Raw genomic sequence first — 18,010 nt, 5'->3', positions numbered from 1 at the left:
TGTTGTAACACGCCTGGGCGAAGTGATCCATTTTTTACAGCTGTGACATATGCAGTTTTGCTGTACAGATATTTGATACAGACTTTGCATTTTGCACTATTTCACTGAGTGTTTGTTAAGCCTTACAGCACAGGAATGAAAATAATTTAACCTGCACGAGTGCGCTCGGAAGCATAATTGTCCGTTGTTTCAGTACAATTTCCCCAGTAGGACGTTAAATTAGGCAGAAATGACCTGGAACGCTCTTTTTGCTTATATTATCTGTATAGCCTATGTAGGTGATTTTGACGCAATAAATTCGTGTTAGAGAGCGTCAAGTGGGACGTTATAAGTTACTTGTTTTTTTCTGAAAGCTACAAGAACATTTTTTCGGCATTGTCCTTCAAAACGATACCCAGCAAATCGAGTTTCATCATTTTGTACTTTGTTTTTGAAAACGCAAATTAAGGTTTTGGAACTGGAGTGGTTCTTTAATTAAACTTTTTATGTCCATATTTTTTTTACAATGATTTGAAGCCGATGCCGGTCGATCCGGTTTAATCTATCAGTCGTCGTGAGGTTGGGAAATCCCATGTATTTGCCTCATCTCCACACCATGTATTCACCATTCGTTTTGTGTGAACGTATTCGGTTTTTTATGATGTGCAGGGTCAGGGGCTTTTTGTATACTACTGTATAATGTAAAGCTGCATCGATGGCTTTTAATTAAAAGTTACTTCTACTGGTCGATTTACGCTCATTTTGTGAGTTATTTAGAGATGTACATTATTTTTTTTTTGCAGCAACACTGGAGAAATAATTCATTTCACTGATATTTGATATGGTCGGCAACATTATCAGCTTCCTTCATATTTGCAGCGTTAAGGTGCATGTGCGCGCAAAGTGAGACTACAGGTTATATAGATGTCTTTGTTGAATATGCTGGACGTTTGACCGCACAATGCAATACGCAATTTGCTGTACTAATGACCACACATTATAAAACAGCTTTTGCGTCGTAACTATAATATACTTCATGTTTTGCCAGACACATTAAACAGCATGCTATGACATTAACAGTATACCGCACCGTGATACATGAAACACCTTTTGTACACTGGAAAGATCTAAGCGCATATTTTGTCTGGTTTTCTTTACCCGTTAAGATCCTAAATCCGTAACATGTTTTGTCCTTTAACGTAACCCTAAAAGCGAATTTTGACTCTCTCTAGAGGAAAACATGTTTATCATCTAAACACCTAATCATAAGGAAACCAGTATATCAAAGAATGACTAATGAAATTTAAAGTAGGAAAATATTTCATCTCACAGTCACTCCGTATGGTTCCCTACAGTCTGTGTTCATACAATGTATTCTGTAACGAATATCCATATTAAAGTAAAACAAATTTTAGACATGTATATAATATATAAAATTAAGCTGAAACTTAACTTGGTATTTTACAAGAGTGAGTGCTTGGGGTTAACGTCGTACTCAACAATTTTTCAGTCATATGACGACGAAGGAATCCTTAGGGTGCATGTACGTGTAATGTGCCTCCTTGTTGCAGGACGGATTTCCACAGCTCTTTTATTTAGTGCTGCTTCACTGAGACGACTTACCGAAGGTAAGTAAGTCGCCCCGCCCGAGCCATTATACTGATACGGGGTTAACGAGTCGTTGCACTATCCCCTTCATGCTGAACGCCAAGCGAAGAAATGGCAACTTCCTCTTTTAAAGTCTTAGGTGTGACTCGGTCAAGGATTGATCCTGGATCTACCGGTCCTGAAGCGGATGCTCTACCAACTGTGCTATCCGGACCGGTAGGTATTTTACAAGAGAGAGCATATGTATCTATGATAACTCATGACATGGGTAACATACAAAAAGGAAAAGCAAGATTTATTTTTTCATCGTGGTATAAGTGAAATGTTCTTGAGTATGGCGCAAAACACCAATCAACTAAATAAATATTTTTTACGCGTAACAAAATTTGAAGTTTAAGGTATACTAGTAATGTAACGGACAGAAACAATACTTTATAAAACCATTGTGTAGTGATATATACATTATACCTTATTATACAATACACGAAGGCCATTTAAATAATATTTCACCATACAACATAAAACACCATTTTCATTCTTTTCTCGGTATGCTAGACTTTCGGTGACTCACTATAAAAACATTCTCACTATTGTTCGGGTTTGCTAGACTACTGACTCTGCGGACGAGACTACAGACTACACAGACGAAAACTTTTGATTATGCAGACTAGACTACTGACTATTTAAGACTAGACTACTGAATATGATACACTGTGATGTGCTCCCTGGCGCTATTTATCTCTGTCACCAAACGAGTCCGAGGCCAACATAATTAATCATCTGTCTGGGTAATAATGAGTATTGAGACTTTGTGAGACAGATATTTCATCTGCTATAATAATATGATCAATCCACATGACAATGTTTAGTCTTCTTCCAGCCACCGTCCAATCGTCTTCTGAATCATTTGGCGGGCGTCCACAAGCTGTGGGAGATCCTTAGGCGAGCTGGGATACATGTCCGCACAGTGGGCAGTACCTGGCAACAAACGCGCATGCGAATTGGAACATATGGAACAACTTCAAGAACATCGTTAGCTCTGTTTGTTTGATTCTTGACCGCTTGGGTGGCCTAATGGTTGGATGCCTCGAAGTCAGGAGACCCGAGATCAAACCCGGGTCGGGTCATACCAAAGACTTTAAAAATGGTACTTGTTACTGCCTTATTTGGCTCTCAGCACTGTGAGGAATAAGCGCTCAGAATCTGTCGAGATAAAGCCAGAAATCGCTTTGAATTTGTGAAGTGGTCCCGAAATCTCGTTGGGTCAACAGCCGCATTAAGTCAGGAAGTTTGCCAAGTACCTGTCGAGAGGCGGTGGTTTAATCCGCTCTATCCGTTCAGCCTATGAACCGAACCACAGTCATACAAGTGAACACACTCATCAGTGCAGCCTTAAAACAAATATAAATAAATGAGACACAGATATTACGACTCACCGTTGATGAATATTGGAGTTATATCGTCCATATTGGGAGAATTCATCGTGATACTGATAGTATGCCACGGGTCTAATGATCCGTTCGGAAAAATCACTTTAGATCCTTTGAAAAAGATGCCTCCGTAGTTAAGATTTGTCCGTTCCACGCCCCTTTTCAACAAAGTTTCAGTGAACTTTGATCCAAAGACATCCGAGCACTGCTGTAAGAAAAAGCTGAAAGAAGAGAAATATACTGCCCATGAGTTTGAATGCTTGAGTACAGAAAGGACTTTCCTGACCCGTGCCGAGATGTCGAACGCACGTAGGTTCTAGACACATTTGTCAATCATTTGAACAAACATTATAATATATCAGTTTCTAAAAACTTTCAGCTTAAAAAAAGTCAAAACACTTTATTAGTAACGCGTTAATCCAGTACCATTCAAAGCATAAGTTTTCAAAACTGTTGATAAAGTTCGTACGGGTGATATTCCCAGTGTGTATTAATTCGCGTCTTTTTTCAATAAAGAATTGTTTCCAACCCACACACCATGATGTTTTTCGACAAATGCCTACACAGCCCACAGTCATAATTTAACTTAATTTAACATTGGCAGAGACAGTGGAATTCCTATCTGTCAAACTGAACTGGTTCTCTGTTTGTGTTGGATGTAACCTAACTTTGGTTAATTACGTTTATTATTCTGTGTCGGGAAAACTTGTCCTAATACCAACAAATCTTATAGTGCTGCCTCACTAACTCTGTAACATGTCACACACAGTTCACTGGACACTAATATATATGTGGATCCTTTTGTTCTTAAGCGCCCAGGCATGACGAACAATTAATAGCAATTTAGAGATCTTGCAGGCATTACCCGAGTGGGCTTTGAATTCCAGACAACATGAGAACTCGAAATAAGTTGTGTGAATACATGTATGTATAGCAATGGAAAACAGTCAACGTGGATGTTTGCCTAAGAGGAGACAACTCCAAGTCACCATTTACCTTAAGGGGAAGTCGTTCCCAAATGGCTGCGCGTAAGAATCAGAGGTTTGATAAAAACCAAACTCCGTGCAGGTCTGGAACATCCACTGTCTATCTGTAAACAACCAGTAGTTAAACATGTGAACATTCGCATTGTGCTTTTGATTGGAGTGAATGAGTGAGTGCTTGGGCTTTAACCTCGTACTTAACACTTTTTCAGTCATATGACGACGAAGGAGTCCCTAGAGTGCATCTACGTGTAATGTGCCCCTTTGTTGCAGGACGGATTTCCACCGCTCTTTCATTTAGTGCTGCTTCAATGAGACGACTAACCAAAGGCAAGTAAGTCGCCCCGCCCGAGCCATTGTACTGATACGGGTCAGTCGTTATCCCCTTCATGCTGGACGCCAAGCGAGGAAGCTGCAACTTCTTCTTTTAAAGTCTTAGTTGTGACACAGCCCAGGATTGACCCTGGATCTACCGCTCCCCAAGCGGAGGCTTTACCAACTGTGCTACTGAGGCCAGAGTATTGACTGGAGGTAGCGCATCCAATCAGCATTCACTGAAAATGGATGCATTTTACCACCAAAGGTGATGGTGTCGGTACCCTAGTGGTTAGAGCTTCTGCCTAGAAGTCTGGAGACCAGGGATCAAATCCGAATCGGGTCATACCAAACAACTTTTAAAAAATGGTACTTGTAGCTACCTCGACTGACGTTCAGCACTGAGAGGTTGGCCCGGTGTCAGTTTAATGTGACTGGTTGGGGTGTTATGTTTGGTGTCTTCGGCATGATTGGTACTTCACTGGCGACAGCACTTTGGCAGCATGGACTCGCCCTGCCACAATAAGACATAGTATATGTACATACACCTAATGACTCCTCGTCTTCATATGATTGAAGTATACATGCATATTCAGGTAACACCTCTTGTGTAGTTCTGCTGTGCAGGTATAGAAGTGGGCAATAATGCCTTAGAAAAACTCTCAGCGAAGACGCTGTAAATATGAAAAAAATTCCCTATTGGGCCAAGGGTTATTAGTGTCAAATCCCGATACGCTTACACCACTGTATAGCGCAACCGAAAGTTGAAAAAATGATAATCGAATGACGCTGTAACTCCGTCACAACCTAAATTATCTTACTCTGAGCGCAAAACTTCGAAAAAAAAACCAAGATGATTGATTACAATGTTAATGTATAATAAATGGTTTTACTTTGTCATTTCTTATACCACGACCTCTTTAGAGTTATCGCCCCTTCTTCGTTTCCCAAATATACAGGTTTACTTATGTCCATTACAATACCCTAATATATTACACCATGTGGATTCATAAGTACCATCACTATGTTGACTGTGCATCAATGAGTAATGAACCACCAATGGTTAGGAACGGCTCCGCTAGCACAATTGGTAGAGCGTCCGCTTCGGGAGCGGTGGATCAAGGTTCAATCCTGGGTCGGGTTACACGTAAGAAGTGGCAGCTTCCTCGCTTGGTGTTCAGCATTTAGGGATAGTGCAACGACTGGTTGACCCGTATCAGTATAATGGTTCGGGCGAGGTGGCTTACTTGCCTTCGGTAAGACGTCCCAGTGAAGCAGCACTAGAAAAAAGGGCGGTGGAAATCCGTCCTGCAACAAGGAGGCACATAACACGCATTCTAAGGACTCCTTCGTCGTCATATAACTAAAAAAACTGTTAAGTGCGACGTTAAACCCCAAGCACTCACTCACCCAATGGTTAGGAATGTAGCGGGAAGATAGTCTAAGGATTTCCATAACCTCTCCAGCAAGTCTCGTTCCCTTGCATATACGCGGCTGAAGCGATCGGGAAGAAATCTGGTTTTATGGCGGCTCAACACAACAAGGGTCTGGAGGTGCGGGATTGAAGGCGCTGACTTTTTAGCCTGCCTTCACGTGTGTACGTCACTTAAGTTTCGCCAAATATCCGCCAAATACACACCATACAGTAAGCTTCGGTGTTTGGCGTGCAAAAATAATGCCCCATATGGATGAAAAATAAGCAGCCAGGCCTCCTAAAAAAAACCGTCTCACCTCCGCCGGCACTCTCACTGCTCCAGTCCACTTGTTTCAGTCGGTCAATCATTTTAGTGTATTTGAAATCCAGACAGGGTTCGTTGTATGCCTTGAGTAACATTTTAACTACGTCTCCGAACGTGTCAGTCAAGGTCTTTCCGGGAGAAAAATCCGTCAGCACTTTACACATCTTCTCTATGTTGATATCCGTACCGAGAGCTCCCTGAGAAATGAACCACAACTCAGTATACAGGCTTTCAATTTCTAACTGGTCGAATTCATTTTGCAACTGATATTAGTACACCATGTGCCAACAGTGACATTCGAGTATAAAATGATTCATTTATTTATTTGATTGGTGTTCACTTCTACGACGGCGGCCAGCATTATGGTTGAAGGAAACCTTTCAAAGCCCGGTGGAAACCCAAGACCATCCGCAGGTTGCTAGCCGACCTTCCCTCGTACGGTCGGAGAGGAAACCAGCATGAGCTGGACTTGAGATCACAGCGACTGCATAGTATAAAACGAAGCTTGTAAAACCCATTTCAGCCCTAATCTAGTGTCTTAATGAAGTGTCTAAAAAATTAGTTTTTCGCTACTTTGGCTTGACTGATCACTGTTTGACAACTTTTTGTTCAGACTTTGGTACATGAACACTCCAAAAAACTTCCCTTCATAAGGATTTGACTGATGAATTCAGTTCATTTAGCCATCTGCCCTATCTCTTAATATATAACAGTCATTTATCCAGATTAATTATAAAATAATCGTGCGTTGCCACTGGTAATGTAAGCTACTTGTATCATGCCGTGAAATGCCGGATACATCCAATCCCAGATTCACCCGCTCTTAACGTCGATGGAGCCTTGGTGACAAAAGTGGGTCGTTGGGCAATTAAACACTACTTCTCTTTCAACAGTATGGTGTTATATTGGCTTGCCAAATGCTGCTGTGGTCCGATCTGCGTGTGTTGCACTGCGTCAACATGGTGGAAACAGAAAAGCTTGCACTGTTGCCTTACCTCAAACTGTCTGTTGTCGTTACTGTACTGTACGACAGTCTCAACGAGGCTCGCCAGCACAGAAAACAGGTTGGAGACGTCATCCATATTTTTAGGATCAATTTTGTCACAAACTCTGAAACCAAATTCAGAAATAATCCGTCAAACTTTGTCTGGTTTAACTTAATACTGGTAGCCACTTTTTCACAAGTCTAAGACTGAGAGTTCCTATAAAGGTAGTTTACTGCTGGCGTATAATACTCGTTCAAATTGCTTCGTGATATCATTAGTTCGAAGAATTTCGAGACAAATTATTCTAATGCTACCAGTGTGCTCTTAAACCCGATCACTTTAGACCGCTTCGGTGGCCTAACAAAAATAGAGGACTAGTTAATTGTCGCGGTGTCAGTATGTGACTGGGTGGGGTGTCATATCTGGTGTCTTCGGCATGATGCTTCAGTGGCGGCTCCCTTCGCCGAGCCAAAAAAAAAACAACAAAAAAAACCCACACACACATACACACAAGAAGACCTTGTGTATGTACACACATCGAATAACTTCCCGTCGTCATATGACGGAAAAATTGTTAACTACGACGACACAAATGCACAGATACATTTTCTTCAGAGTCAGGGTAATCAATATAAATCAATCTTACTTTAACAGCTGTTCCGCTTTCTTTGTTTCATATGAAACCATGCCGTTGATTATGCTTGTACCGTTCATAAACCCGCTCCAGCAAAACCAGCCGTTGTACCAGCTTGATTGAGTGGCATAGATGGACTGAGTTGCTGCCACCAACAGATCTGTCAAATTTAGGACAGAAGGCCTATGTAACGGAGGGCGTGTTGTTAGGCGACATGTATGCGTGGAGGTGGGCTGAATAAGGGAGTTTGGAGTTCACACTCTTTTGTCGATGAAGGTAGAAAATGTGTCATGTGGCCAGTCAAAAATGTTAGGCAACTATTTTTGATCACCTTTACTTTAACTTGGGCGTCTGAAAAAAGTTTTCATAAAAGTAATTTAGAGCAGACGAATGAAGGAGAAAATTAAGAATCTTAACTTTTGTGAATGTGAGAAAATCCCAAAGGAAAGAGGTGTGCATTGTGCCTCCGGAAAAGAGCGAGACAAGTGATCGGTAAATTAATGTCAAGAAAGCTTGGCTAACATTTTTTACAACTCCCATGACATAGGTGGGCTGCTTTACGGTTGACAAATCTATCCTAACTCCCCTATTGTAAATTGCCTTATTATAACACTGCACACCTTTTCTTTACCTCACTGTGTTTACGATGAGGTAGGGTTGTACACGTTGCAACAATTAAACCATTTACATCAATTGTTAGAGTAAAATCTCACTGATTCACAAAAGACGGAATTTCATCCGGTAAATTTTTATATCACAGGCTTGCCTGCAAAAACAAATAGGTTAAACATCCCCAAAACCCTACAGTTCCATTGCGCATTCGTAGGCCTATTTATCGACATTGCAGCGATTTGAAAATTTCTGAGCGTTTTTCGATTTAAACACACCTTTATAATCAACTGAAATTATATCTCCAGCAGGTCCAAGCTTCGGTATGCCCTGCTCATTTTAACAATGTTCTGACATTTTTGGGCTGAACTCAGTTTGTACTGATATTTGTACCGGTGCGCTACAACGCGATAGGGATCCTTTACAACCTAAAGCAATTCGAGCCAAATTTGTGTATAGTCTATTGGTCATTGCTTCCTTCGAGATGACAATCTGTGGGCAACGTGGTACTGTAGTACTTATGTATCACACGGGAACACTGGTCAGTCCAGCTTGGACCCGAGTCGCCATTGTTTGGGAAAAGGCACCCAAAACTCACGGAACGTCTGTTTTCCTTGGGTGTCAAGTTTAAGATTGAAGGAAACGTGGCTGACACCTAAGAAAACGTCACAAGTAACCTATCAGAATAGAGCATCGGTGGAGCCAGTCCGAGATGGAATGTTACACAAGATATCATTTACACTTTAGGAGTTGCAAAAACTTTCGTTTTGTTTTGTTGTTTTTGCTTTGGTAACTCCGTCAGTGACCAGCATAGGAGAATTGCATTCAAATATATGAAACAATCATATCACTTTAGTTTCAAGGAGGCACTGTGACGTGACATGTTCACACGCATGAAGCGCTAGTAGACACGCTGAAAGCATTGACTCTGAAAGTTTGTTTTTAATTTAGTTATTTATTTATTATATGATTGGTGTTTTTTTTTTCACTTAAATGAAGAAAACAAAATGTAAGTTTGTGGAGGAGATTACAATGTAATCCACCGACCTTGCCAGGTAACTGACAGCCCTTGGCCTAATGACGCAGCAGAAACAGCGAGAGCTGGATTCGAACGCGCGACCTAAAGTGACATAGAAATGTCAAGACCACACGAAATATAAACAGGCAAAAATTGGAAAGGTCACGCTCAGAAACAAAGTTCGCACGAATTATGAACAGGCAGAAAGTACAAATGTCACCCTAACAGGAACAAAACTCATACGAACTATGAACAAGCAGAAATTCGAAATTTCAAACATAAAGGAAATAAATTATGAACCATTAAAAATACAAAAATTTCAAATTCACATGAAATGAAGAACAGCAAGCTTGATTTGCCAAGCTTACATACAATATAAACACTTGAAATTTGGAAATATCAAAATCACACTGAATGGAAGCAATTGATAAAAGCAGATCCAGCTACATGTTTACCTCGCATATATACACACACACACAGACACACACACACACACAGACACACAGACACACACACACACACACATATATATATATATATATATATATATATATATATATATATATATATATATAGTGCTTATGATATCCTCTACATTTCAACCTTACCCTGAAAGTTCATTATGGCGTACATCGGAGCCGAGGAAGCCACGGCCCCATCCACCAGATGAGGATATTTAAGGCGGTACCAGGCCGCTAGGGAACCTGTACAATAAGGACATGACATAGCAAACTAAATGTTAAATAAATGAAAAAATGTGTTTTCAGTGAATGAATGCAGCTTATGGAAGTTTTGGCTGTTTCATAGAAAGCTATATATAGTTAAGTATCACTACAATATCGAGCATTTGGAACGGTTTTTTTTTTTCATTATTTTAAACAAGCTCAAAGATACGCATGGCATGAAGACATGAGCATGCTCAGAATCCTGCCTTTGCTTTAAATTTAAAGTTTCCTTTAATACTTTATTTATTTATTTATTTGTTTGTTTATTTATTTGATTGGTGTTTTATGCCATACTCAAGAATATTTCACTTATAGACGGCGGTCAGCATTATGGTGGAAGGAAATTGGGAAGATCCAGAGAGAAATTCACGATCATCCGCAGGTTGTCCTTTAATAAGTAATTGTTATTCGGAATGTTTTTTCCCTGTAAAGCCCAGTTTCGACGAAACCGCTTGTGGTAGGAACTTGGAACTTACACCATTGCGAATTCATTTCTATATGCTGATGCAGCACTAAATAAAAGAGCGGTGGAAATCCGTCCTGCAACAAAGGAGGCACATTACACGTGCATGCACCCTAATGATTCCTTCGTCGTCATATGACTGAAAAATTGTTGAGTACGACGTTAAACCCCAAGCACTCACTCACTCTTTACAGCAGGTCTTGCAATCCGAAGACCTACCTAGTAATAATGCTGCCTCTCTGGAAAGCTACGCTGAAGACATCCCAATGGCTGCAATATACCAACTCCGGGCGAACGAGAACTTGGCTCTTCCCCTTAATCTGTTTGGATGTCAATCGGAAATCAACCAAGATTACCAGTTTTAAAGTTTCACCCGCCCCGGGATCGAACCTCTGTCCCCTGTTTACGGGGCATATCAACTAACTAATGCAGTTTAATGAGACGTCCACGTCAAAAATTTACCTGAATATGATCCGCCGAACACGATCCACTTTGTCGTGTTTAGCTCCGGCATCTGATCGCACATGAATTGTCTGAAGCTAGCCACGTCTGCGAGAGCTTGATCCACGCTTAAGTATTGTAGATTGTCTGTACTCAGATCACTGGGGACAAAAAAAAAACATGAAATACTGAGACAGTGCACTCAGGATAAAAAATAAATGTCGGCTCTTCACTGCATGAGAGGACGTTAAATGTATGTTGTATGTTGTGTTCAGTGCTTTTGCGAAGCGTTTCTTATTACAAATGTTGAAAATGTCTCCTGTTTTTTTTTTAATTACGCGGAGCAAAGATGTTAAGATATGGAACACACTGTGTACGTCATTCAGTATGGTGCATATCACTGACGTAGCAAATCTTTACCTTTTAAGACGGAAGGGAATGTGGAAGAGATTTGATCAATTCTTGATTCTGTCACATGACATGGTTATAAAACTCGTATGTATACGTTTGTATGCCATAAAGGCGAGTTCCAAGTCCATAATCCCAAAACCCACCTCCAAACAACATAAGTACACTTTAACACCAACTTAAAGTTAAAATGTAACTCTTTTGAATGTTGTCTTAAAACTGAAATGTTACGTTAACACTTAAATAAAACATTTTACAAAACAATTAGAAATTTTTTTTAACTAAATCTATTTTAAATTCAAATTAACACTTTTAGGTGCTGTGTTAAATGATTAATAAGTTAGAAGCTTACAAAGTATTGTAATTTAACACTATCTTTAACTTTCACTTGTGTTCCACATTATAAAATGTTAAAAATACTGTTATTTTTAATACTATGTTGCAACCTGCAAACAATCATTACGCAGTGTCGAATTTTAATATGCTGCCACTCATATTTTACAGTATTTAACATGTTGTATCATTATAACACATTTGGCCTCTTTAAGAGAGTATAGCACTTCAAAGACTTCTGAAGTGGACCCTTGCTGACCAACCCATCTTAGCGGTATACAGGGAGAAACTTACCCCTTGGCCCTTTAGGTCACAAGACCGAATCCAGCTTCCGCAGTATAGGCTGCGGCTTCAAGGCCAAGTGTTACTCAGATATCCAGCGACATGTGCTGCAAGTCTTTCTATTGCAAATCCGTCACGCGTTTATATCTAGTCGTCGGATCGGACATTTGTGCACCAGATGTCAACCATATATAAAGCACGTTAATTCCGGGTAAGGAATCGCAAGACTAATTTCCAAGACAACGTTCAACAGAAACCAAGTAAGAAATTTAGAAGGAGTTCTGTGAAAAGAAGCATTTAACAGTCTTAATTAGTGCCGGAAAGGCGCAAAAAACTTTTCGGCGGATTAAATTAAAATTTAAAATAAAATTTAATTTAAAATTTCTTGAACAAACTTCATTTTCATTTGATACCCTACCTCGTTGGTCGACTTTTTCCGTAGTAGCGATGTTCCAGCATAAGTATTAGAGCGTTGTAAGAAGCAGCATAATTGATCCACTGCCCCTGGACCATCCATTGAGGGTTAGCCTCTGCCTCTCCCCCCAGCATCAGAAAGACAGGACCATTATCCTGGTAATACTGGGTGCTTATAAAATAGCGCTGAAGCATAGAAATAGGGCCAATTTGTGCTATAAACTGATTGGACTCAAACAGTTGTGTAAAAGGTGAACTAGGCGGACGCTTTATACATCTCGTCAATCCCAGTGTCTTACATATAATTAAACGCATATATTATTTATTTTCTCTTTGAATCAACTACGAAAGGTAATATATAATTGCCTTGAAGTATTACAGTTACATTTCAGTAAAACTAAGAAATGTTTCAACGGAGATTAGCTTGAGATATTTTGTGAAAATTGAGTAAAAACTACTACTGGCCATGCACCGGTACTTTTTTTCCCATTCCCGGTGCAATGACCCAGGAGCCTCTCATCAATGCGGTCGCTGTGAGTTCAGGTCCAGCTTACGCAGGCTTCCATTCCGGCCGTACGTGGGAAGGTCGTTCAGCAACCTGCGGATGGTCGACAGTTTCCCACGGGCCCTGCGCGGTTTCCTCCCACCATAATGCTGGCCGCCTGAGTATAAGTGAAATATTCTTGAGCGCCGCGTACCAATCAAATAAATAAATAAATATTTTGCCATACCGGTATATAACTTAAATCCCAAGATCTGAAGTGTTAAACAAATCCACATGCCAGCGAAGGCAGGGTATGTCTATCCACATATTGTTGAATGCTCATCAAAATGTATGCAAAAACAGTGTGAAAGATATTAAACCTTTATGACACAAATATTCTGTGAAATGTATCCTCTTTAAATTTCGATCCTTTTCGTCCCGGCTAAAAATTAAGTCACACCTTTCGGGTTACATTTAATTTGTTAACATTTTCAACATCTTTAAGCCGACCGGAAATTGAAAAAAGGTAAAGTTTTTCAATAATAAATGAGCTCGAACATGCCTAAACAGTTTTCAATTAAATTTTTAGTAAAATTTGTTTAATCAAGTTGTTTTTGTTTATGTTTTGAGGCTTCAAAATCTTAATTTCAATAATTTTAAGACCTTTTATAATTTTTCTTTCTATTTTTTCTTTGTATTTTATTAACAACTAAACGCTGTACCATAATATACCCACGACCCTGATCTTCTCACGTAAGGCCGGGTGAAAGCCAGCATGAGCTGGGCTTGAGCTCACAACAACCGCATTGGTGAAAGGCTTCTGGGCCATTACGCTGAGCTAGCGCGCTAACCAACTGAGCCACGGAGGCTTATAAATAAATAGATATACATAGGGCCTACACCTGTTGCCAGGACGAATCATCGATGTAGTTGAAATGGTCAAGCTTTTGTGAAAAATACTGATCCGGTGGAACCGCTCCAGTCTTCTCAGATGCAACCGGATTCCCCAGAAATCCACCATCATGGCGCCCCAGGAATACCGGAGGTCTGAGGGCGTGACACACCGGGTTGGCAGCAAGCAGAACGGCAATCAACGAAAAGGTGAACACAGCATCCATTTTGAACAATCAGTGTCACATGATTTGTATTCCGTCACGTGCCGTGGATAGGATTGGAGTGTGTACACTTTGTGTTTTGAGTATCGGTATGCAGTTCTGATTATGAAATACAGGTCATCTGATAAAAAGAAACACCTTCGTTAGAGCACACCAACATTGTTACATTAAACAAAGATTGCTGTGACACGAGTATATTTTATAGATTATTTTTTAATGTCTCCCAGGGAATCTCATTTGAAATGTTATCACAGATGAAAGCAGTAGAGTGAGTGAGTGCTTGGGGTTTAAGATCGTACTTAACAATTTTCAGCCATATGACGACGCAAGAGCCCATAGAGTGCATGTTACGTGACTCCTTGTTGCAGGACGGATTTCCACCGCTCTTATGTCTAGTACTAATTCACGGAGACAACCTACCGAAAGCAAGTCAGACGCCCCGCCCGAGCCTTTATAACCTACTGATACGGGTAAAGCAGTCATTGCATTATTCCCTTAATGATGCACGCCAAGCGAGGAAGTTATAACTTCCTCTTTCAAGATCTTAAGTTTGACACGACCCAGGATTGACCCTGCATCAATCTCCTCCCGAAGCGGAGGCTCTACCAACTGTAGGCCTACCATTCGGGCCGGTAAAAGCAGTATAGGGCCTAGGTGTCATGCTAGTTTAGACTACCGGTCCATGCCCAAAATAACTTGATGTATGTCAATCGCAGGTCAAAAACAACAATTTTAAACGAAAATATATATATACATGTACTTGATGGTGTACGCATAATATAGGCCTACAAGGCCAAACTTTCAAAGCTGTTGACCTACTTGCATTTTACTAAGGGTAGATATTCCGTATCAGGTCATCGACTATATGTATACATATAGTTCCATATATAATGCTGATCTCAGGCACCTAAAGTGAAGTTTAACCTTTGATCTCCATTTCAACACTATATTTCTTCATTAACCTATACGAATTAGCAAAAATGGGAGTTTCATTGTAAATTGTTTAACATTCCTTATACGTGTTTGAAACAACTGGGCGATTTTCGACATGTATAATAATTTCAATATAAGTTAATAATCCGAAAATAAATCATTAATTTTTAAGGAGAATAATTTTGAGCTATATGAAACCATAAATAAACCGATTCCCCCATGATAGTATAAAAAAATTTTTTTAAGTTGCGGGGGAAGGGGGCTTCCTGTACCGAGGTGGTTTGCGTGCCAGCGTGGCACAATGGCCCGGCCAGGAGCCTCATGCCAATGCGGTCGCTATGAGTGCAAGTCCAGCTCATGCTGGCTTCGTCCTTACTGGGAAAGGTCCTCAGCAGCCTGCTGTTGGTCGTGAGTTTCACACAGGCTCTGTCCGGTTTCCTCCCATCATAAATCTGGCCGCAGTAGTATAAGTGAACTATTCCTGAGTACGACATAAAACCTCACTCAGATAAATAAACATACCTTGTGTTTATATACAAATGTTTATTATGTAGGCCTACATATTTTCTGTGTACCTGCATGGTTAGTGGGAATTTCCGAAAATGGTTTTAATTACATAAGTCCTATAACACTCAGATCTTTAACTGAGGTCGATCGGCGGTAGAAAATCTGTGCGTTACACGTGCCAAAGACTAATGCATTGTTAATCCAGGCTGGTTCCCCCACCCACAAATTCTTCGTGGGGCACAAAAACATGATACGAATCCGTCTTAGATAATTATTATATTTATTCACCTTTGATAATTATATTTAGTTCACCCACTCGTTATTTAGGCCTACATAGGGCCTATGTCTTCTTCAGACAAAGACACTAGAGTTTTTGTGTGATTATTATTGGAAATTATCTCATCAAAAATGTCTTGAGCTCTTAATTCAGATAGAGAAAGAAATAAAAACAGTCGCATGCGTCTTCCCGCTATAAAATATTTTTCAAACTGTTTCCTGTCATGTTGGCAGTCGTGAAAGTAGTCAGATATCAAAAGGTTAATAGCTTAGATTGCGATGAGTATATTCATACCATGGGTGGGTGCGAAAGTACGAATTATATTCTAATGTCTTTGAGCCACCCAACCGGTACGCCCTCAAATTGTAAGCACTCTACGCCTAGTTCTTAAAAAGGTGCACTGGTTGTTTGAAGCTAAACCATGGAGTTAAAATATTCTACTTCCATGGCTAAACCTAGGTTTTCCTGAGCATTTTCATGCAAAACAGTTCATTCCGAAACACACAAGTAACTAACACGTTCAATTTAACCTAAGTAATCACTTGTCCATTTAGTGTAGAATATCAATTTATCATTTTGACTTCATCTTAGAGTTCTAGAATAAAAGTATCGTCCACCCAAGATTTAGTGTTGTAGCTCTTCTTCGTGTGGAGGTTAGCCTACTCCTATTGAGCCTCGTTTTGGGTTACCGCGAAAGCGACATGGCGACGTCTAAGGAAAGAGACACTGAGTCGCTTGTCGAGCAATTCTGCACGATAACAGGTAAAAGAAATGGGATAAGATAACTGTCTGACAATAGAAATAATGCCTAATGTTTCAAGCTGATATCTGTGTTGTAAGATCGTTCAGTTATTGTTGTTTTTGCCGTCAAAACGTAACTTGAAGTGGGGCAGGTTACACAGTATTTGATCCGAGGTGACAGCCGGCTGAAAAAAAAAGGGGGAGATGAAATGCATTTTTCTCTGAGCATGGGGCTCGTAAATGCCTGCTAATAGCTGACAGCGCTCCAGGATTAGCCAGACGCATAGTTACAGCGTAGGTTTACTCTCATCGAGCAACATATGTGTTGCGAGAGTTACAAAGAGAAACAAATGTGTCGCATTCACGGTAAGAAACATTTGCCTAGCATAAATCGACGTCATCCGTGTGATCTCTGTTTTTTATTAACCTGGTGTGAGACTTGACAAATCCAAAAAGTCCATGACAATCACGTATGCTCATGAAAAATAATTACATTTTCCGAACCTATGCCATAGCAGCTTTATGGCCTTTAGAGTTATGGAGATGGCGGCCACAGTAGGGTAGATCCCAAAGATGTCCTTTTTTGTCATTTAGTGTTTAGGACAACCTAAGAACAGGTTAGCCCTAGTTAATTTGAAAGAACAGGAAATTGACCTCGATTTATGCTTGGGAAGATTTAATGTGAGTGTGAACAGCAGTAAATGTTCCTAACTTTCAATTCGACACATTTGGGGCTGTTTCTCTACGTAACTCTTGCAACTGCAGTGCGTTGCTCGATAAGAGTTAACCCATTCCGCAACTACCAGATGCATAGCTCACTTTAGTTTGTGAAACAGGAAAAACAGATCTACTTCATTTATCACGTTTTTAACCGAAATATCTGTCTTGAAGCATAACTTAATAAGTCACTTTCGCATTTCAAACGGGCGCCATTTTTTTAATAGAAATGTCGCAAGATGTTGCAGTATATAGAAATTTAGTGCTAATTCTCACTTGGAAACCTCAACTGTAACCTAGCGACAGTATGCTGACAACCTGAAATACCTGTTTCATGGAAAATTCTGCCTTGGAAATTGTGCCCACATTGACAGTAACTGATGGTAAAATGGATAGAGAAAGTGACCAGTAGAAAGTGTTACTTTGAAATGTTGCGTTTTTATTGGCCGTGCATATCAACTACAACCTCAAACTTCAAAGGCCACCCTCCTCGACTGAGTGTTAATTTAACCATGGCTGCTCTGTTGTGGCAAGTTTGGTCAGATAGTGGCAAGCATCCTGAAATGTGAATGTGGCTTATTGGAAGGCTGCGATCACTTCAGTGCGATCTCACTTACCACTAAGTTAGAGCAGAGTGAGATGGCAGTGTTCGTGCATGTCCTTAAAATCATGGAAAGTCCTTGATTTTAGATAAAGTTATTTTCAGACCTGGGAAGTGTTAAGGGAGTTGACTTTCAACTTGCCAGCATTTCCGTTGGCACTGGTGCCATGAACTCAGTTGGCATGAGTGTGGGATCAATCTCATGGTTTTTATTCCACCGATATGACATGCTAATGCCGACTCACCCATATTGGCAATATCAAAAACT

At 40.2% G+C, this 18,010-nt stretch overlaps 1 protein-coding gene across 1 annotated transcript; it reads right to left on the bottom strand.

The window, feature by feature from the left end:
• Positions 1-1,568: 1,568 nt before the first annotated feature.
• Positions 1,569-13,969, bottom strand: LOC135479517 (putative serine protease K12H4.7). Its single transcript, XM_064759384.1, has 10 exons — positions 13,754-13,969; positions 12,372-12,553; positions 10,952-11,091; positions 9,910-10,005; positions 7,687-7,834; positions 7,050-7,164; positions 6,047-6,251; positions 4,014-4,107; positions 3,024-3,238; positions 1,569-2,565 (listed from the first exon to the last, which is right to left on the bottom strand). The coding sequence occupies exons 1-10, from the start codon at positions 13,967-13,969 to the stop codon at positions 2,453-2,455; spliced, it is 1,524 nt and encodes a 507-aa protein (XP_064615454.1). The 3' UTR covers positions 1,569-2,452.
• Positions 13,970-18,010: the final 4,041 nt, after the last annotated feature.

The sequence above is a fragment of the Liolophura sinensis genome, chromosome 12, assembly GCF_032854445.1.
Source record: "Liolophura sinensis isolate JHLJ2023 chromosome 12, CUHK_Ljap_v2, whole genome shotgun sequence".
Taxonomy (NCBI): domain Eukaryota; kingdom Metazoa; phylum Mollusca; class Polyplacophora; order Chitonida; family Chitonidae; genus Liolophura; species Liolophura sinensis.
This window is presented reverse-complemented; position numbering and strand designations above follow the sequence as displayed.